At 40.6% G+C, this 22,905-nt stretch overlaps 1 protein-coding gene across 1 annotated transcript in view; it reads left to right on the top strand.

Moving 5' to 3' along the window:
• The window catches only part of gcc2.S (GRIP and coiled-coil domain containing 2 S homeolog), a 46,661-nt gene extending 26,814 nt beyond the window's left edge, over positions 1–19,847 (top strand). Inside the window, exons 13-23 of the mRNA XM_018249750.2 lie at positions 196–358; positions 1,029–1,129; positions 1,225–1,302; positions 1,616–1,753; positions 1,991–2,112; positions 8,465–8,641; positions 8,906–9,123; positions 13,221–13,415; positions 13,866–14,005; positions 17,508–17,709; positions 19,199–19,847. Of these exons, the coding sequence (XP_018105239.1) occupies positions 196–358; positions 1,029–1,129; positions 1,225–1,302; positions 1,616–1,753; positions 1,991–2,112; positions 8,465–8,641; positions 8,906–9,123; positions 13,221–13,415; positions 13,866–14,005; positions 17,508–17,709; positions 19,199–19,269 (1,605 nt within the window). The 3' untranslated portion in view covers positions 19,270–19,847. The remainder of the gene's footprint in view (positions 1–195; positions 359–1,028; positions 1,130–1,224; positions 1,303–1,615; positions 1,754–1,990; positions 2,113–8,464; positions 8,642–8,905; positions 9,124–13,220; positions 13,416–13,865; positions 14,006–17,507; positions 17,710–19,198) is intronic.
• The last annotated feature ends 3,058 nt before the right edge of the window (positions 19,848–22,905 follow it).

Here is a 22,905-nt window from a genome sequence, read left to right as displayed (position 1 = left end):
AGTAACAATTACTTACAAAAACAGACCTATCGATCAACATGACCTATAGGTAACTTTTAATGTACGTTAATATTTTGAAGAATTATTTTTTAGTGTCGTATCACTTTAAATGTTAGCATTACATCTGTATGTATTCTAAAGTAGGGGGTGACTACCTGCTTTCAAGTAAAAACAAGCATTTTTTTCATCTATCAGGATGTACAAAAGAGCACACTTATGGATATGGAAATGGCTGACTATGAGCGATTGGTGAAAGATCTCAACCAAAAAATTTCAATTAAGAGCAGCCAGCTGGAGGATCTGGAACAAGAGCTTCAGACTCAAAAGCAGAAACAAGAAATGCTAAGAGAAGAAATATGTAAGCAAACATACTTTTTAAAAATTATACAAAACTGTAGAAATGTAGTGGCGATTTAACTCATTCATTGCTTATCTTTTATAAGAATATGTAACCATAGTGCAACCAGCAACCGTGTTTATAATCTTGTATTCTAAAGTTTTATTTTTATGATAGGAATAGAACATTTTTTAAATGTATTTTATGTAACAATAGATTTTATCCTTAAATACCATTTGCATGATTGATTTTATGTTCTTTAATCTATGTAATATTAATCAATTGAGATTACTCTCTCACATGTTTGCACACACACACACACACACACACTGGCATTTGCTGACACTTTCAAATGCAGTTGTGGGAAATGCAATCTTGGCTGGAGAAGAGCAGGCTACTGTTTCATGATACATGTAGTCAGAAACACCAATTCAGAGAATATCAAAGGAGAGACAGATCTGTAGCAATTACATTTTACAAGTACATTAATTTGATTTGTTTGAAAGCCGAGGACCACATGGTTTGTTTTGCTTCTGCAAGAGGTTACATGTGACATGTAGTGGGCTCCTGGTTACTTATCACACAACTGGTATGCTTGGTTGGTGGGTACTAGAACTGAAAGTGTGCCAGGCAGGGTTAACATTACAATTTCTTGGCAGTCTAATTCAAGCTCATTGTTCTCTTTGCCCAGCATCATTGCAGGCAACTGTGCAGCAACAGGAGGAGAGAAGCACAAAAATGAAACAACTGTTAGTGAAAACCAAAAAAGAACTTGCTGATGCAAAGCATGCTGTAAGTACTTGGGTTATTTTGGTTATGTGTCTGTGAATGCTTTTATACATATATTGTATTTTTCTAACTAACAAATGTGTTGAACCCAAATCTAGGAATCTGATTACTTGATTCTCCAGGCCTCTTTGAAGGGTGAGTTAGAAGCAAGTCTGCAGCAAGTGGAGGCATTAAAGGTAAGAGACTTTACAAGAAGGCCAATGGCTTTATAACATTATTGGTTGCTGTCTGATGGTGGGCTATCAGTGCTTTGTGTGCATCAGACAAGGTGCTTTTTGTAACATTACAAGCCCCAGTACCATTATGATGTCTGCTTCTTTATACAAGACGGCAGTGGCCATCAAAATGCTCAATGTACCATTGGCCTTATACTTTACATTGACAAAATAAAAAGTTTGACAACATCTCTTGATGTGCTATGGAGAATTATTTCCTTGCTCCTGTCTGTTGCCTTATCTGTACAGTCTTTGCTGCTTTTTGTTTTTTTAGATTCAAGTGGCTGAACTGACATCAGAGAAACATAGAGTACAAGAGCAGTTAAGGGCACTAGCAGAGCAGCAACAACGTGCAGCCAGCACATACCAGCAGAAGCTTGCTTCTCTGCAAGAAGAATGTGCTGCCGCTAAGGTTGGTCTTCAAACTTTTAAAGGAATGCTTTAGTATTTTTTTCAAGTGTAAAATGTGTGCCATTCCAAACAGCATCAATGTGCTAGGGTTTGGAATGCCCCTTTTCATTCTCTCTATTTTGTGGGTATGTTTGCTATTTTTAGCTTTTAAATAGACCAAAGGTAGAATGTGGTCATTATTTAGTTGTTTAGGAGGCCCAAAGTTTTGCTTTAATAGACGCTACAAATTATATTCCAGGCTGAGCAAGCTTCCGTGACCTCTGAATTTGAAAGTTACAAAGTACGTGTCCATAATGTTTTAAAGCAACAGAAGAATAAATCTACATCCCAAGCGGAACATGAAGTCTACAAGCAGGAAAGGTAATTTTAAGAAAATACATGTGCCACTAAGCTGTAGATGACTTGTATAATGAAGATTTCCCAAGTCACCCATGGCAGACAATTCACCAACATGGGTTAATCCCGCCTATCAGGTCACTGGACAGGAAAGAGTTAACGATTGGTATAAATACCTTGCTCCTCCCAGCAATCCTCGTCTTTTTTCCTGTCCAGGTCACGACAGGCTGCTACAGACTGCTACAGGCTGCTACAGATGGCTAAAAGGCTGCTAAGCTTACCATACCAGAGTGGGTCTCTCTCTCTCTCTCTCTCTCCCCTCTGATGCCTCCAAGTGCACCCTATACGGGTTGTGGTGAGAAGAACCCGTTGGGCAGGGTTGTGTGCTGGAGCTGCTGTAAGAATTCCCTCCTAAAGGTAGAGAGGAGGATGAAGCAGTCCAGAGGATCAGCCGTTTCAGATGGATTCGAGGCTGGGTAAAGTGTTTTGTTCCATGGAAGAGCACACGCGCCAATACTGACGCGGACGCGCGTCGAGTACGGACGCGGAAGCGCGTGTAAGACGCGCGCCTGAGTTGACGCGAACGGAGTGACGCGTGCCGGAAGTGACGCACGCGGAAGACGCGCGCTCAAAGAAGACGCGCGCCCGGAAATGGACGCGCGCGCCCGGAAGTGACGCGCGTCCGGACTGACGCGCGGGAAAACGGCGTCAGGAAGTGACGCAATAAGAAGACGCTGGCAGTGTGTGCAAGGCTGGCGTTTTGGCTGGATGTGATTGTACACTTCGCCGGAAGTTGGAGAGCGTTGGTTCACTCGGCTACAGACTGTGAGTGCCTTTCCAGTGGAATCTTGCTTTTGTAATTGAATTTATGCTTATGGAATAATGTGTTACAGGTTACTATGGATCAGCCTGGCTCTGGAAAAGGATCTCAGCCCAAAGGTCCTAGGTAAGCTGGCTGTGGATATATGGATGTAATGAGAGAGAACGATAATTAGTGGCTGATGGTTGTCTTTTCCATTTTCAGCCTACATATGTCAACTGAATTGCAGAAAGGGGAGCCTACTCTCTCAAAGAAAGCGGCTTCAGCTACGGACCCAGTAGCGTCTGCAGACCCTCAGCCTTCAGGAGCCCCACAATTGGATGCTCTGGTCTCCATCATCAAGCAAGCTGTAGTACAAGGCATGCAAGAGGCTACTGCTTCTACCTCTGGGGTACAGAGGAAAGCTAAGAGGGTCAGAGATTTGCCATATGAGTCTCTATCAGATGTGTCAGATGAAGAATTGTATTCTCCAGGGGACGCACATTCAGAACTCTCAGAGGAGGGAGAAGTGTTTTCTGAGGAAGAGATTGCATTTGATCCTACAGCGATAGAGAATCTGGTAAAGGCAGTAAGGAAGACGCTATGTCTTTCGGAAGAGCTACCTAAGTCTAGTTCAGCAGATAAATTCTTCCCATCGGTCAGGAAAAGACAGGTGACTTTCCCGGTGCATGATTCAATTAAGGAAATCATCAGCTCTGAGTGGAAGAGAACAGAGAAAAAGTTTGTTATCCAGGGGAAGTTTGCAAAAAAGTATCCGGTGGAGGAGTCTTTCTCTAAATTGTGGGACAATCCGCCTAAAGTCGACGCTGCGGTGGTAAGGTTGGCAAGAAAGACGACGCTGCCAGTGGATGATGCAGCAGCTTTCCGTGATCCAATGGAGAAACGGATCGAAACCAACCTCAAGAAGACGTTTATAGCGGCAGGAGCAACTTGTAGACCGGCAGTAGCTATGACCTCCACATCAAGAGCTATGAAGGTGTGGTTGAATAACCTGGAAGATGCCATTTCTTCTAATGTCAAAAGGTCTGGGTTACGTGAAATGTTGTCTGAATTGAAACTAGCGGTGGATTTCATGACCGATACCTCTCTAGATCTGGTACATCTAGCTTCAAGAACTATGGCACTTTCGGTGTCCTCAAGAAGGGCTTTGTGGTTGAAGCCATGGCTGGCGGATTCAGCCTCTAAGGGGAATTTATGTCAGTTGCCGTTTGAGGGAGAGATGCTCTTCGGTGAGAAACTCGATTCCATCATTAAGAAAGCTTCCGGGGGCAAGAGTGTATTTTTGCCGCAGGAGAAGAGATTCAGGCGTCAAGGGGGGAGGCCTAGTTCCCCCATTAACAGGTCCTTTCGGGGTTCAAGACAGCCTAGATATGGAAGGACTGCCGGAAGACAGACTAATTGGAAGCCCACAAGGGGGGAAAGTAGGCCTCCCAATAGGAGAAGTTCTACTTTCAGCTCAAGCCATACGGAGAAGAAGCAATGAGATCAGGCCGGCTCAGACCAGCAGAGTGGGGGCACGTCTAACATCCTTTTATGCGGTCTGGGCCTCAAAAATCAGAGACCAATGGGTCCTGAGGGTGATTCAGGAAGGATATCAGTTGGAGTTCCACAGGGTGCCGTCTCGCAATGTGTTCAAGGTGTCTTCAGTCCCGCAGGTACCAGGTTCGGACCAAGTGTTACAGGAGTATGTAGATCAACTCCTGAACTCGGGGGCAGTGGAATGGGTTCCGAAGTCCCAACAGGGCTTAGGTTTCTATTCGAAGCTCTTTCTAGTCCGGAAGGCCTCGGGGGCATTCAGACCGGTACTGGATTTACGCCCTCTAAATCAGTTTGTCAACTGCAGGCGCTTCAAAATGGAATCACTGACGTCCATCCTACAAGCAGTTCCTCCACAATCATGGCTAATAAATCTGGACTTGAAGGACGCATATTTCCATGTACCAGTGCACAAGACACACCGGAAGTATCTTCGATTTGTTTTCAGAGGTCAACATGTCCAGTTTACCTGTCTTCCCTTTGGCCTCTCAACGTCCCCAAGAACGTTTACAAAAGTCCTGGTCACGGTCGTGGCTTTTCTAAGAGTAGAAGGTGTGCCTATATTTCATTACCTGGACGACATTCTGTTGGTGGCTTCATCAAGAGAGGAAGCTCTGAAATTCAGGGACAGAACAATCCTGGTACTCCAACAGTTCGGTTGGGTAATAAACTGGGAGAAGAGCAGCTTACTTCCGTCACAAAGGATGGTCTTCTTGGGTGCACACCTGGATACGCAGGAAGGAATAGTTTCACTTCCTCAAGAAAAGATACAGCATATATTGAGACAAATAAGACAGTTCAAAGAACAACAAAGAGTCTCAGTAAGATCATGCATGTCGGTCCTAGGTCTCATGGCATCTACGATCCAGATGGTGAAGTGGGCCAGGTGGCACATGAGGCCTCTCCAACAATTCTTCCTGAGGGAGAATGCTTCAAGACAGTTGAAACTAAATTCACGAATTGTAGTTTCAGAGGACGCCAAAGACAGTTTAAGTTGGTGGCTGGTTGTAGGAAATTTGACTCAGGGGATGGTCCTTGCAAACCCCCCGTATGTGGTGATCACGACAGACGCTTCAGAGAGAGGCTGGGGTGCAGTACTGGAAGGCCGCAGTGTTCAAGGTCATTGGAACCTGCAGGGTGTCTCCTCAAACATTCTGGAACTACGGGCCGTGAAAGAGGCATTGCTGGCCTTTTCAGAAAAGATTCTACATGCCTGGGTAAAGATTCAGTCAGACAATGTTACAACTGTGTCTTATGTGCAGAAGCAAGGTGGCACCAGAAGCGCCCGACTGCTAAAAGAACTGGCCCCAATAATGACGTGGGCAGAGGAAAATCTAGAAGGGCTGACAGCCTGACATATTCCAGGCAGTCAGAATACGGAGGCAGACTTTCTCAGTCGCAACACCTTGCAACCAGGAGAATGGAGTTTATGTCTGCTAACCTTTCAAGGCGTAGTACAGAGGTTCGGAAGGCCAGAAATCGATCTTATGGCCACGGACAAAAACCACAAGTGCAGCAGGTTCTTCTCCAGGGCACCATGTCCTCTGGCAGAAGCAGTGGATGCACTCCTCCAGGATTGGAGCAGGATATTTGGTTATGTTTTTCCGCCCTTTCCAATGATTTGGAGGGTGTTGAAAAAGGTGGATATCGAAAAAGCCTTGGTCATAGCCATAATTCCGTATTGGCCGAGACGCCCTTGGTTTCCGCTCCTGCAGAGTTTGGCAGTGGAGCCACCTCTGAGACTGCCTCTTCAGCCGGATTTGTTATCCCAGGGCCCAGTGGTCTACGAGGGAGTGGATTCCCTGTCACTGACGGCATGGAAATTGAAAGGCAGAGGCTAGCAGAATATGGTTTCCAGGAAGATCTGGTGAATTTCTTATTGAAGGCTCGGAGGGCTTCTACCTCGGCTCAATATTACAGGGTCTGGAAGTGTTTCGCAGAATTTGCAGTACAACACAAGTTTGACCCAAAAGATCCTACTGTCCAACAGGTGATTCAGTTCCTGTTTGTGGGTTTCCAGAGAAAACTTAGCACAAGCACCCTGCGAGGTCAAGTCTCCGCATTATCTGCATTGTGTGGTCATTCCTGGGCGGAGGAGCCTCTGGTTAACCGGTTCTTCAACGCAATGAGAAGGGTGTGTCCTTTCAAGAAATCCAGAGTTCCACCTTGGGACCTTACGATTGTCTTACGAGCCTTAATGTCTTCACCTTTTTAGCCTTTGCGGAAAGCCTCGGACTGGCATGCGACATTGAAAGTCCTGTTTCTGGTCGCTATTACCTCAGCTTGCAGGGTTGGTGAGATTTCTGCTTTGTCAGCAAAAGAGCCAGACACAGTTGTCTATCCGGACAAAGTGATTATGAGACCATCTTTTGAGTTTCTTCCAAAAGTAATCTCCCAATTTCATGCCGATTTGGAATTTACACTACCTTCTTTCTGCCCGTCTCCAAAGTCTAACAAGGAGCGAGAATGGCATACTTTGGACTTGGTGAGGGCCGTTTCGCATTATCTGACGCGAACGAAGGATTGGCGAAAATCTGACAAGTTATTCCTGATTCCGAGGGGCCCTAGAAAGGGTATGGCACCAGCTAAATCTACGATTGGCCGCTGGATTGTCTCCTGCATTGCTCTAGCTTATCGGTTGACAGGCAATGAGATTCCTAAGGACCTGAGGGCTCACTCTACAAGAGCCATGGCTACTTCCTGGGCGGCGGAAGCCAAGGCCCCGCCAGACCTCATCTGCAAGGCTGCGAGGTGGACATCTTCTTGTACCTTCATTCGTCATTACAGACTGAATGTGATGCTGTCTCAAGATGCAAAGTTTGGAAGAAAGATTTTGCAATCTGTTGTTCATGCTAAATAAAGTTTTTTGGTTGATCGATAATGGTCCCTCCCTTCTTTAAGCTTGGGGAAATCCCATGTTGGTGAATTGTCTGCCATGGGTGACTTGGGAAATATAGAAATTTTTTCATACTCACCGTAATTTCTATTTCCAAGTCACTTCCATGGCAGCATTCACCAACTTCCCTCCCTTCTTCTGGAGCTTGTTACTAGACGAGGATTGCTGGGAGGAGCAAGGTATTTATACCAATCGTTAACTCTTTCCTGTCCAGTGACCTGATAGGCGGGATTAACCCATGTTGGTGAATGCTGCCATGGAAGTGACTTGGAAATAGAAATTACGGTGAGTATGAAAAAATTTCTATATTTCTTATCAGTATGATGGTGCATATACTGTTGGATTAAACTGGATCCAAGTGCCTGGCCAAATGTTCTCAATGGCTAAAATCACATGACTTTAGTGTGCGTAAGACAGAAGGTGTCAAATTTTTTATTTAGTTTGCTGCATTTATTTGCATATGCAAATTAGGGATTGATTTAATTCAATATTTGCCTGAAGCTTTTGTGATGGATTTGGTATTTAATTATTAAACAAACTTAATATGCTTTAAAAAAATTAAAAACACCAGCGCTCAGTCTAACCCACTCTGGCAAACCGTGCGCTACCAATTTTTGCTTCTTTTTGTATCAATATGCTTGAAGCTGCTAATGATAAGCCTCTTAAATTAATTCACATTAAAAGAAGGGGACATTTGTTAAAAAACGTTCATCGATATGCACGCTTGGTTAGGGTGGGTGCCTTGTCCCGAACAGTTTGCTTAAATAGGTCCCTTATATTCAAATCACATTCAGTAGAGAGTACTGGTTTTTCTCTTGCATACCTGGCCTTTCCTTTGCAATTAACCCTGGTGCTGCAGGAGTTTAGGAAGACGGCACCTCCACCATACATAGAAAGTTCTAATAACTCCAGCCCACTGGTAGAATGCTTAACAGGGATTTTCCTTGTGTTTAAATATGCCAAGCCAAATTACAACAACATTTGGGGGCTTGCACCTTCGTCAGGCCCGTTTGCTAGAGTTTTTAATACTTTCTGGTTTTTACAACCATCAGGTTGGCATTTTTGCTCTAGAATTATGTTATGTACACCATTTGCACAGTTTTTATTTTTATCTCTTTTTATAGGGAACATCTGCAAAACATGTTGGACCAACTGAAAGCTAAACTTCAAGAGACACAACACAACCTGCAGATTAATACTATAGAGCTACAGTCTTTGCAGTCTGAACATGACACACTTTTGGAGAGGCACAATAAATTGCTTCAAGAAACAGTCACAAAAGAAGCAGAGCTTCGTGAAAAGTGAGTTACACAGACTTTGCAAGTATATGGTATATACATAATGCCTTCAAACTTCCGTTTTAATTACAAGTCCTTTCTTTCTTCACGATATACTAGTGAATCCAAGGAATAAAATAAATAATTCGGTGCTCAAACTTGTGTATTAACAGCCTTGTGGCACAGCAGCAAAGTAAATGGGATATATACGGTACTATTATATGTAAATGAGACTGCTTATTTTTCTTTTCAGAAATTTTAATAACATTTAACATTTGTGTTGCACAGGCTATGTTCTGTACAGTCAGAGTACACGGTTCTTAAGACTGACCATGCACAAATCACTAGCCAGCTGAGTGCTCAAAATGAAGTTCTGCGAAACAGTTTCAGTGACCAATTGAGACATTTACAAGATGATCACAGGAAGACAGTGGAAACCCTGCAGCAGCAGCTTTCCAAGGTGGAAACCCAACTCTTCCAAACGAAAAGTGAAAATAATGTGGCAAGTAAGTTTACAAAAAAACCCTATGGTTAATTTTGTATTTAATCTCTGGTAAGAAGCTGGGTATTTCTTCAAAAACCCAAAGGTTAATTTATAGTTCCATTATGTCTGGAACTATCTGAATATATCTTTCTGTCTGAATATATCTTTTAAAATAACTTCATAGAAGTTTTCACAAGCATTAAGGTGATTTGTCTGAAATCTTAACATGTGAAAAGTTTTATATTATTCAGTAGTATTTTGTAATCCAGGAAATATAAGACTTATTCTGCAGGTGTCATCTTACAGTCCTCCTGATTTGATTTGTTCTTAGCTGCATTATTAGTAACATGCTACCATTACAACTATTTGGGCCTTGTGCCTAATGATGTACCAGTGGAGCCATCTTGCACTTTCGATACCAGATTGCACATGAAGTATTAATACAACCATTTTGCTTTGATAACTTCATTCCATTTATTTTACACTATTGATTTATATACTGTTGAAGTCCTTTTCATTTTTTTTTTTTTTTGCAATGTTACAACAATAGATGTATAGCTTAAACAGTTTACTAGACGGCAGCGAGCTAACTCCGGTCATGCTTAAAAGTTTGTGAACCCTTTAAAATATTTTGTATTTTTCTACAAATATGACCTAAAGCATCATCTGATTTTAACAAGTCCTAAAAGTAGATGAATAAACCCCAGTTAAACAAATGAAACAAAAATTATTATATTTGGCCATGTATTTATTGGAAAAAAAAAAAGATCCAATGAGATACTGTATCTGCATGTGGCAAAAGTAAGTAAATCTGTATTCGTTGAGGTATTTTAGCCCATTCCTCTATACAGAACAGCTTCAGCTCTTGGATGTTGGTGGGTTTCCTCACACAAACCTCTCGATTTTGATCTTTCCGCAACATTTGGATTAAGGTCAGGATTTTGACTTGACCATTCCAAAACATTGACTTTATTCTTCTTTAACAATTCTTTGGTAGAACAACTTGTGTTTAGGACGGTTGTCTTGCTTCATGACCCACTGTCTCTTGAGATTCAGTTTACACTTACACTTGACATTTTCCCATAGAATTCTCTGGTATACCGTATATACTCGCGTATAAGCCGAGTTTTTCAGCACCCAAAATGTGCTGAAAAACTCGACCTCGGCTTATACGCGGGTCATACGCCAATCCCTCACCGGATCCCTCACCTCCCTCTCCCATAGCGCATCAGGACTCTGTGACTGACGATCGCCGCCCGGAGCAGGTCCAGGAGCTCCGGGCGGCGCGTCCTTCCCTGCCGGCGTCCTTCCAAAATGGCGGCGCCCATGGCCGCCACGTGGGTAGAGGCGCCGGCGCCGCTACCCACGTGGCGGCCATGGGCGCCGCCATTTTGGGAGCGACGCCGGCAGGGAAGGACGCGCCGCCCGGAGCTCCTGGACCTGCTCCGGGCGGCGATCGTCAGTCACAGAGTCCTGATGCGCTATGGGAGAGGGAGGTGAGGGATCCGATATTACGGGATTTGAATTTCTACGCTGGACCTTCCTTACGCCCGGATTTGCTTGCGGCCAGGTAGGCTTTACATTCGGTGCTTTCCTTCTATCTTGGCGCAGTCGCTCTTTATTCTCCCTCGCAGTGCAGGGGAGCCGACATCGATCGCGTGTAAAAAAAACTTTCAGGAGAGATGGTTGGGAAGTAAAAATGGCTCCCCCGCCTCCCTCTAAGCCGCCTTGGGCCCGGTGGTGGAATGTTGTGTGTGCAGTTGAGTTGGTTGGGGGCTAGAAGTAAAGCCGGCACCCCCTGTCGCTACACATGACGGGGCCTGACACCTCCTGACGACGCCTTCTACTTACGGTAACTGGGGGAAGCAGCCACTCTGTATGGTTAGGGGTAGAGTCGCTGGGGAACATGCCTTCTACTGTTTCCCTGTGGCCCCTAACTTTTTGTCTTCCTACTGTCTACTACATACTGTACTATCCTGGCTAGCCCCATATCTATCATCTATCTATCTATCACTGCTGCTCTTAGCACCTGTATTTTATTTATATATGTGGCTATTGAGTGGATCTGTTGGGATGTTTGTTCCCTTTGTTATGAGATGGGTACGACTAGCTGCTGCCTGGCCAATCAATTACATTTTTTTTTAAACTTGTGCTTGTTTTTATGAATTAATGTTTTAAGCATCATGGCTTGATTTTTAACATTAAACCGACTGTTTGATATTTCTGAGACTTTTCTGAGTTGTGTCTAGGCTTATACGCGAGTCAATACGTTTTTCTGGGTTTCATAGGTAAAATTAGGTACCTCGGCTTATACGCGGGTCGGCTTATACACGAGTATATACGGTAGTTAAGAATTCATTGGTCCATCAATGATGGCATGCCATCCAGGCCCAGAGACAGCAAAACAAACCCAAACCAAAACACTCCCATCACCATGTTTCACAAATGGGATAAGGTTCTTATGCTGGAATGCAATGTTTTTCTTTCTCCATATGTATATTTAAGCCAAAAAGTTCTATTTTGGATTCATCCATCCACAAAATTTCTTCCAGTATCCTTCTGGTTGGTTCACATGAACTCCAGCAAACTGTAGACCAGGGATCCCCAACTTTTTTTTTTTTACCAGTGAGCCACATTCAAATGTAAAATGCGTTGGAGAGCAACACAAGCACAGAAAAGCTCATAGGAAGTGCATTGATTGGCTCTTTGGTAGCACCATGTGTACTGGCAGCCTGCATAAGGTATTGTTTGGGAGTGCACTTGGTTTTTGTGCCTTAAAAACTTACAAGCTTTCTGTACACGGTCAGCAATATTTTAGGGAGAGAGCCCTGGCTGTATCCTTGCTGAAAGATGCACTAAAAAATTCAAAATTCCTAGCATTTCCTTCAGAAATAATGCTATAATTTATATACAGTTCTGTGCAGCCATGGGACAGGCCATTCAAGGATCAGGTTGCATAGCAGATAACAGATCCATTCTGCAGAATACCATTGTATTCTGTTACAGAACTTATCTGTTATCTGCTAAGTAACTTGTGCCTTTTCTCCTTTTTCAGCCTAAATGGCTGCTCCCATGGCAGCCTATTTATATAAACTATAGTATATATATAGATATAGATAACGGATCTTTCCGTAATTTGGGTCTTCATGCCTTAAGTCTACTAGAAATTCATTTAAACATTAAATAAACCCAATAGGCTGGTTTTGCTTCCAATAAGTATTAATTATATCTTAGTTGGGATCAAGTACAAGCTACTGTTTTATTATTACAGAGAAAAAGGAAATAATTTTAAAAATTATTATTTGGATAAAATGGAGTCCATGGGAGACAGCCATTCTGTAATTCAGAGCTTTCTGGATATATCGGGCTTCCGGATAAGGGATCCTATACCTGTAGTGTATATATGTGTGCATAATGAGAACAGGGCTTTCAAGCTAAAGCCCAAAGCTTTTCTCTCCTAAGGCTAGGGCTCCATAGATCTATTTGTATGATATCAGTAGCATTACCCTTAAAGGAAAACTATACCCCCAAAATGAATACTTGAGCACCAGATAGTTTATATCAAATTAAGTGGCATATTAAAGAATCTTGTCACACCGATATATATATATATTTAAGTAAATGTTGACCTTTTACATCTCTTGCCTTGAACCACCATTTCGTCATGATCTGTGTTCTGCCTCAGAGATCAGCTGACCAGAAATGCTACAACTGTAACTATAACAGGAAGAAATGAAGAAGCAAAAGACAGAACTGTCTGTTAATTGGCTCATGTGACCTAACATGTATGGTTTGTTTGGTTTGTCTGTGTGCACAGTGAATAGTATTATTTAGGATTACCCAATGGCACATACTACTAAAAAGTATATTATTATGAAAATGGTTTATTTACATGAAGCAGGGTTTTACTTATGAGCTGTTTTAAGCAATATATCTTTATAGAGACCTACTTTGTTTGAGGGGTATAGTTTGCCTTTAATATTATGCAAACCACACTCATGGAGTTTATGAGGTAATGGTCTCACTTCATGAACATAAATTGAAAAGCACTGCTAGTCTGCCAGATAATTGCTGCACTTTATTTAAACATTGTATTGACTTTCTGCCACTATTATTTAGATATTTCAGGTTCTCAGCAAGCTTTGAAGGGTTTGCGGGAAAGGAGACCAGTTGATCTTCCTCTCCTGGATGTGTACTCTTTGGCTAGAGAAGAAGGAGAAGGAATGGAAACTACAGATACAGAATCAGTGTCTTCAGCCAGCACACACATAGCATCATTTGAGCAACTTCTCAATTCAGCTGAACTAAGAAATGGTAATTGTCATTCTGTACATTTGTATATATCGAGTGTGTATACTTGTTAGGAAAAAAAGGTAATAAGCAGTTTTTCATAGGCTGAAAGATTTTTCATGTTCATGTCAAAACCAAAATCGAAATATTCAGCTCTCTATAAAAATATTACTTTTACTTAATACACAAACGGGTGTCTTAACTTATTTCTATAAAAATATATTTCCAAAGGTTCTTGACTTAAAAAATGTAAATCTTTCATGTGATCATGTTGCTTAAGCTTAATTCTTAATGCTTCTCTAGAAACCGATCATTTCAATACTTAGACCAGTTGTTCTAATCATACAGACAGAAAGTGGATTCAGTTCCCCTTGTATATGTACATGTATCATATAATCTCTAGGGGCTTATTTACCATTGTCCCTTAAGCACATTCCCCCAAATTTTTTAATCATACATTGTTTTAAATTTCAGACCCTCCCCAATGGCAACCAGAACTTTCAAAAGAAGAACTAACCCAGAAACTGAACACTGCCTCAAAAAGTGTTGATCATATGAGTGGACTTCTTCGTGAGACAGAGGCAACCAATGCCATGCTGATGGAACAAATCACAGTAAGATTTCCAACTACAGAGCTTTACACAGCAGAGATCTATTAACATTAGACTGTAGTCAATGAAATTATCACATATCACAATATGAGAATTTAGTAACCCTGTGTTAGCAACACTTCATTTATAGATATCAATATCACTGTTATATGTCTTTATATGTCTTAAAGAGGAATCACAGGACCCTAAGGGTATAGATTACTGCACTAGGAAACTTAGCAATATGAACATTGACTCCACCCCAGAGCCCACGCTACTGCCCACAACCTGCTTTTAACTCCATTTACGAAATATCTCTTCTATGTAGATATTGACTGACCTCTTGCTGTCCTTGCCACAGATACAGTCATTTGAAAACGTTTGGGAACCCCCCTTAATTCTTTGGAGTTTTGTTTATCATTGTATAAAGAAAAAAGGGCAGGCACTAGCAGGGACCAGTCTTCCAGACAGGCTTGTCAAAACATATAGTAGTTTATTGTAGAACTCAAGGATACAACCTCACTGCCTTACGCGTTTCATATCTCTCAGATACTTAATCACAAACTCCTTTTTTTTTCTTTTTTTTTTTGTCATTGGCTGAGCTTTCAAAGAAGCAACTTTGTTTTAATATATAACATGCCTTATGAAAACAGTAGTATTTCAGCAGTGACATAAAGTTAATTAGATTAACAGAAAATATGCAATATGCATCATAACAAAATTAGACCGGTGCATAAATTTGGGCACCCCAAAAGAGATATTAAATCAATACTTAGTTGAGCCTCTTTTTGCAAATGTAACAGCCTCTAGACGCTTCCTACAGCCTTTGATGAGATTCTGGATGGCGGTCTGGATTCTGTGTCTGGATTCTGGATGGCGGTATTTTTGACCATTCGTCCATACAAAATCTCTCCAGTTCAGTTAAAACTGATGGCTGCCGAGCATGTACAGCCTGTTTCAAATCATCCCATAGATTTTGGATGATGTTCAAGTCGGGAGACTGTGACGGCCATTCCAGAATATTGTACTTCTCCCTCTGCATAAATGCCTTTGTAGATTCCGTAGTGTGTTTAGGGTCATTGTCTTGTTGGACTATCCAACCCCTGCGTAACTTTGTGACTGATGATTGAATATCCTGAAGAATTTGTTCATATTGGGTTGAATTCATCCAACCCTCAACTTTAATAAGGGCCCCAGTCCCTGAACAAGCCACACAGCCCCACAGCATGATGGAATCTCCACCAAATTTGACAGTCGGTAGCAGGTGTTTTTCTTGGAATGTGGTGTTCTTCTTCCACCATGCAAAGCGATTTTTGTTATGACCAAATAACTCAATTTTGTCTCATCAGTCCAAAGCACTTTGTTAAAAAATTACTGTGGCTTGTCTAAATGAGCTTTTACATACAAGCGACTCTGTTTGTGGCGTAAGTGCAGAAAGGGCTTCTTTCTCATCACCCTGCCATACAGATGTTCTTTGTGCAAATTGTGCTGAATTGTAGAACGATGTGCAGGTCTTTGGAGGTGATCTTTGGGTTGTCTGTAACCATTCTCACAATCCTCCGCATATGCCGCTCCTGTATTTTTCTTGGCCTGCCAGACCTGGGTTTTACAGCAACTGTGCCTGTGGCCTTCCATTTCCTGATTACATTTCTTACAGGTGAAACAGGCAGCTTAAACCTCTGAGATAGCTTTTTGTAGCCTTCCCCTAAACCATGATACTGAACAATCTTTGTTTTCAGATCTTTTTGAGTTGCTTTGGGGATCCAGTGCTGTCACTCTTCATAGGAGAGTCAAACAGAAGCACAACTTGCAATTGGCCACCTTAAATACTTTTCTCATGATTGGACACACCTGCCTATGAAGTTCAAGGCTTAATGAGCTAATCCAGCCACTAACCAGTAATAACCTGTATTGAGCAGTTACATGCATTCAAATTATCAAATTTACAAGGGTACCCACATTTTTGCACAGCCAGTTTTGCACAATTCTCATGAATATACCCTTTTGCTCAGGATTTGGTGGACAACTGGGCATACCCCCTAATGTGACTCTCAAGTTGCAAGACCATTAAAAATATATAGCCATGTTATTTTCATATGCTTTTGAATAAGAGAGAGACTGTTTTGGGCTGCTTAAACCACCACTTAAGGACAGACCTTATTGCTGAACCTTCATCTGCATACACTACATGTTTCAGGGATGTGACACTTGATAAAGGGGAATTATTAGTGTATTATGGTATTTGCAGATGTAGTACGGTCGATTCTTTCAAATTTTGGTTTAAGCAGTTGCCCCAGAATTTGAAACGGTAACGCTGAATAGAAAACAGACCAGTAGAGGTACCCAAGAAGACCAAATTACTGTATTCACTTCTGGTATAGCCCTTTCTCTGATCTAGGCCAGTTGAATAGTACTCTGGACAGGTTAGCTACTGGATAGCCTATCTCAGGTTTTATTAAAGGGATACTGTCATGGGAAAAAAAAAAATTTTCAAAATGAATCAGTTAATAGTGCTGCTCCAGCAGAATTCTGCATTGAAATCCATTTCTCAAAAGAGCAAACAGATTTTTCTATATTCAATTTTGAAATCTGACATGGGGCTAGACATTTTGTCCATTTCCCAGCTGCCCCATGTCATGTGACTTGTGCCTGCACTTCAGGAGAGAAATGCTTTCTGGCAGGCTGTTGTTTTTCCTTCTCAATGTAACTGAATGTGTCCCAGTGGGACATGGGTTTTTACTATTGAGTGTTGTTCTTAGATCTACCAGGCAGCTGTTATCTTGTGTTAGTGAGCTGTTATCTGGTTACCTTCCCATTGTTCTTTTGTTTGGCTGCTGGGGGGGGGAAAGGGAGGGGGTGATATTACTCCAACTTGCAGTACAGCAGTAAAGAGTGATTGAAGTTTATCAGAGCACAAGTTACATGACATGGGGCAGCTGGGAAATTGACAAAATGTCTAGCCCCATGTCAGATTTCAAAATTGAATATAAAAAAATCTGTTTGCTCTTTTGAGAAATGGATTTCAGTGCAGAATTCTGCTGGAGCAGCACTATTAACTGATTCATTTTGGAAAAAAAATTTTTTCCCATGACAGTATCCCTTTAAGAAGATCTTGTTTATAGGTCTTTAGTTCTTTTTATGTGGTGGATATGGAGAGGGACTTTAGAAAGTTGCAAGTCTGACTAAGGTCTGTTGGTGTGACCGATTTTGGAAGGAGAACACGTTAGGTGAAGGAAGCTGAACATTTTGGCTTCATAAGGTAATTTACTTGTGGTGATTCAGATGTTAGGGAAGGTGATGGCATTTTAGAGAGATCTGTGGCCCATGGTAGCGCAGAAGTAACAGCTGGTGACATTTTACTGTGTGCTATCAGCCTAAACCTATGGTGTAATAGCGGCTGTGGATAAATATAATCTACCATCTGAATACAGATGATAAAGTCAAATGAGGTAATGATTTCTAAAGCAAAAAAAAAAAAAGGCATGTTCACACTTAAATAACACTTGACTTTTTATTTGCCCGATAGCTCCTCAAGAATGAAATTAGACGCCTGGAAAGGAATCAAGAACGAGAGAAGTCTGTGGCAAATCTGGAATATTTGAAGAATGTTCTGCTACAGTTTATATTCCTTAAAGCAGGCAGTGAAAGGCAGCGTCTTCTTCCTGTCATAGATACCATGTTGCAGTTAAGCCCAGAGGAGAAAGGAAAACTTCATTCCATTGCTCATGGTAGGCTTTATGAATGAATGTGTTCACCAGCAGATGGCACTGTCCTTGAACTTGTTATAATGCATGGTAATAAAAAGAAAGGAAATCATTTATATAGTGCTTTTCACCTGTAGGACTCAAAGTGAAGGTATAGATGCAGTGTACATGCTGGGACACCAGGAGATTAAGTGACTTGTCCAGGGTCACAAGGAGTTGCCACACAGAATCGAGCCAGGGTCTTTAGCATGAGATACCATGTCAAAGGCTGATAATCTTACATCTAGGCCAACGCCTCTTCCCTGTAATATGTTTTAAAAGTGGATTTTCTTCTGATATTTATGTTTGAATGTTTAGCACTTTGTGAAATCTTTATTTAGCGATATGATGTAGCTTCTACTTTAAAGAAGTAGGTTTACCAAAAATGAATTGTATATTTAAAGGAAATCTGCACCCAAAGACTGTGTAATGCTAAGCAACTTTCCAATATGGATTTATTTTTTTTAAAAAGTCAGTGTTTTTAGTTATATAAATGTAATTGCTATTGAAAGCCACATCCATCTGGCTGTTCCTGTTCTCAGCCTGCAGTTGGTTCTGACTCCTGATACAATGTAGCAGAAGTCAGCTGAATAAAAGACCGGGGGGGGGGAGAACATTATTCTACTACATTGTTTCATAGTCAGATGCAGAAACGGATTAACAAATATTACTTTCGAAAGCAGTTATATTTAAACATAAATGTAAATAAACATTTAATTAATGTTTGTCGGAAAGTTGTTTTTTTTTTTTTAAATTATTTTATTTAATTAAGTTTAACAAAAATGTTTTTGGGTAGAGATATGTATTCAGCTGGGATTCGGTGACATCTTAGTAGGATTTGAAAAGTCTTTAAAATTAAATGCCTTAAAGGGCTTGTTCACCTTTAAGTCAACTTTTAGTATGATGTAGAGAGTGATATTCTGAGACAATTTGCAATTGGTCTTCATGTTCTATTATTTGTGGTTTTTGAGTTGTTTAGTTTTTGTATTCGCCAGCTCTCCAGTTTGCAATTGCAACAATCTGGTTGCTAGGGTTCAAATTACCTTAGCAACCATGATTTGATTTGAATAAGAGACTGAATATAAATAGGAGAGGACCTGAATAGAAAGATGAGCAATAACTATAAATGAGTAGCCTTACAGAGCATTAGTTATCTTAGATGGGGTCAGTGACCCCAATTTGAAAGCTGGAAAGAGTCGGCAGAAGAAGGCAAACAATTAAAAAAAAAACTATAAAAATTAAGACCAATTGAAAAGTTGATTACAATTAGCCATTCTATTACATACTAAAAGTTAACTTAAAGGTGAGCCACCCCTTTAATGCAAAATCATAAACAACCCAAGACATTTTGGTGCTCTGAAGTGAATTCTGTGATGTCCAGTCCCCAGACAGTAATAATGCTGTTTTAAAATGTTTATTGCTATAGAAGGGACACTGTATCATATGTGTTATCTTTCTATTTTCTTTCATCAAGGTGAAGAAGATGCAGGTTCTCGCCCTGCTGGGTGGTCATCATATCTGCACAGCTGGTCTGGGCTACGGTAGTATCAGGATATATATACACACACACATGAACCGTGTACATTCCTGAGTTGCACTAATCACAGGAGCAGAGCAGATACCGTCTTGTAATTTAGTTTGTACAATGAAAGCTTAAGTCATTATTTAATTACTTTATGTATAATTGTATTGAATCCAAAGCTGGATTACCACAGATTCCTTTTCAAACTGTGCATATTTCTGTTTCAAGTGCCTTGCAATGATTGGCAAAATGCAAATGTGTATACTGTTTGTTCCTTTTCCATTTCATTTTAGCTTGCCTTTTTTTTTTTTTCTTAAAGGGAAAATATACTCCCTTTTTTGACATGAGCTCATTCAGGTAGGCTTATGGGGAAAAAAGGCACATAAACATGAAAAATGCATACCAGATTCTGCAAATGGAAAGCAAACCATGTTAGTCATAAGAACCATTTCCCCCACACCTTTACAAGGGAACTATAATGATAATAAAAATTAAAAAATTTGCTTCTGAACACTGAAATAAGAAACTTTCTAAATACAATCAATTAAAAATTCTGTACCGTTTCTGAAATAATCAAGTTTATCTTCACTATCCCTCTTTCGGCATCGGTTTCTCTTCATTCTCTCTTCATGCAGGAGTTGGGTGTCAGATATTCATAGACAGTTAGATCGAATATATCTTATAGGGGGCTCCTTTTGCCTAGAAGAGGTATTAGAGCTCACTATATTAAAATCACCAGAAATCGTGTCTCTCTATATGCAGAATTTGTGCAAAATGCAGTTATTTTGTTTGTATTGGAATCAGTTATTTGAGTGAGCTCTAATACATCTGCTAGGGGCCCCATAAGATATATTGAATCATTCATCTGACACCCAACTGCTGTAAGAATACAGAATGAAGAGAAACAGATGCTGATTGATTATTTTAGAAACAATGCAGAATATTTGATTGATTGTGTTTACAAAGTTTCTTGTTTTAGTATGATGAAGCTTATATTACATTTTCATTTTTGCGATAGTTCCCCTTTAAGCTCACTGTGTAATGCAAGTCCTTCCTCAGCTTGTTCCATTGAGAAGTGATGGATTCTTGGTCTTGAAGTCCCTCTGCTTTAGTTGAAAGCATTTACATGCACCAGTGATCATTATACGGGGAGGGTCAGCACAAATCACTTCCCTTTTAAAGCAATAGGAGGTGACTTTTTTTTACAGTTACATCATTTATTTTCCCTAAGAGAGCGATGGGCCCAGAATAACCCTGATAATTGCTGAGAGTTGTAACAGCAGGAGGAAGGTATGGCTTGCATGAAGGACAGTTGTTTCTTAGGCCATGTCAATGCATTTATGAATGTATATGAGGGTAAATAAGGTACAACCACCATCTTAGGCTAATGAAGGATACACTGTTAGGACTTTTTGTACCTCTTCCACTCTCTTCACTATTTTTAGTCTAATATGGGGCAAATCGGGGAACAACGGCATGTTTTGCTAACTTTTATTGTTGGGACCATTTAATACACTTAAATTTTACACACAATTCTTTTAGTGCACCCAGTCGGTGGCTGTTCCCAAAATCTTTCAGTTGTAACAAATCCTTTCTCTTTATGGATTATAAAACAGTATAACAATTATGTGCAATATGTAGGAAACAGAACTTTGTTATGTTTATAAAAAAAATCATTGTATTAGGAAAAATCTTATAGCTTCAAAGCATTGGGGAAAAAATGCTTAGAAGGATTCACACGATCATTATCTTATTTATCTTGAACTTTGTGTTGATTTTTGTTGTATATGGATGACATATTTTATCAAACAATATTGCTATTACATTTGTATTCTTATTATTAGATTGCTAAAGTTTACTGTGCTTTTCTCTCCCTTCTTAAAGTTGTACTCTGATTTAGGCCCAGAGTTACATTTTTGTGGCAGGGTCGAAAAAGTCCTCTGACATTGCTATTTAATTAGAAGATTTGGTCAAAGGGGTAACATTCTATTAATAAATGTTTCTTTGGTTTATTTTCCCATAGATGGAATATAAATTATTGAGACTAAAAAAAAAACACATCTTTGGTTCTCACATATTTACCATTAAATTGTTAAACAGCTGGCCATATTAGGGTAAACTGGCATCCAAAAGCATGGCCCACTTGTATTAATGTCCAGATGGTCATCTGACTGGATAGTGGGTTAGATAACTCTCTACTCGGTATGTCATCAATATATGTATATGTAACAATTTAAGTATATGAAGTATAAATTGTGTGTGTGTATACAGTTTATTATAGTAACATTTTCCCTTTACACTGCTGGTAAAAAAAAAACTCCGTGGACACAACGCAATGTCACAACGCTCATGCTACAGCACAATGACACCGCCACTGGTGTGTGAGTGTCCAGACTGCGTGAGGAGGGCGTAGAAAGAGGAAGAGGCGGAAGTGGGGCAGAGCTAGGGGACATCCTATTATTGCTAGGGAATTGCAGGCCACATGTGGCATAAAATACCTCCCAACATTCCACATTGGAAAACAGGGACAGTTTAAGCCATGGTTGCAGCCCTCTAGACCACCCAGACAACAAAAATATCGGTGAATTGTCAGAAACCGGAACCTGAAATAGAAACATAAGCCAGGTGGGGACAGATGGCTCTTGAGCAGAGGTTTTCAGAGATGAGGTCTGGACCCCAAGTAAATAGAGCCATTGCTTCAAGAATTTCTAGATCAGGGAATATGAGTTTACGTCAGATCACAGTTTAGTCAACCTTTAGGCCAGGCTTCCAGATGTTGTACAAATCTTTCCCAACATGGCTTCAACTTTGGCCCTTGAGTCACTACTTTGGGCTTCATAGTTTTTGAACCACTGCTCTAGGATCTGGAGGGATTTGGAACTCGAATCCATTATCACCATTGCCACCATTATAATGACTCAGAGGGTTAGTTATGCTGCATGTTGTATTCCTAATTTGCTTCTTTTCAGTTTAATGGATTCAGATTTCTTTGTAACTTTTACATGGTACAATATGAGGGTTATTTACAGTGGTGGATTAATGAGATATGAGGCCCCTAGGCTACACTTTCCACAGCCCCCCCTACTAGGCTACTCACACTCCCAAAAGTTTAGTAATATACAACAATTAATCTGGGTCACAGGTGCACCTATAGAAACAAGGGGCTCATGATCTAGCTTTTTCCAATTATATGTATTTTGTTTTCTTTTATATTTATTTTTATCTGCACTGCTAAGCCTGCATCTTAGAAAGATTGCCTTGTCTAGCTGTCTAGTCTTCTCCCAGTAGGTACCGCGCACTCATTCCAGGCCCAACAGTGCAGATAAAAATAATTTTGTAAATAAAATTGATATAAATAATATAAAAAAATGTGTGATGGTGACATCCAACCGGGAACTCTGCAGACCATTTCTGCAGTCCTACCACCAACTTTTTGAACATCCACAACATATTTGCTGTGTTTCCCATTTACATTTAAATCTCTTATATTCCTGTTGCCTTGTATGAATATGACCCCCACATTTCATTATCTGCTTTATTTGCAAGCTCAAATATAATACTTGAAATGTGTAAATGAAGCACAGTTGACACATAAAATGTATTTTGCATTAACTGAGCATGGGGCGATTTTATTTCCAATAGGAAAGGGCTGGGTTTCA

Source organism: Xenopus laevis, chromosome 2S, assembly GCF_017654675.1.
Source record: "Xenopus laevis strain J_2021 chromosome 2S, Xenopus_laevis_v10.1, whole genome shotgun sequence".
In the NCBI taxonomy this organism is placed as follows: domain Eukaryota; kingdom Metazoa; phylum Chordata; class Amphibia; order Anura; family Pipidae; genus Xenopus; species Xenopus laevis.
The sequence above is the reverse complement of the archived record's forward strand: the minus strand, read 5'-3'. Positions and strand labels throughout refer to the sequence as shown.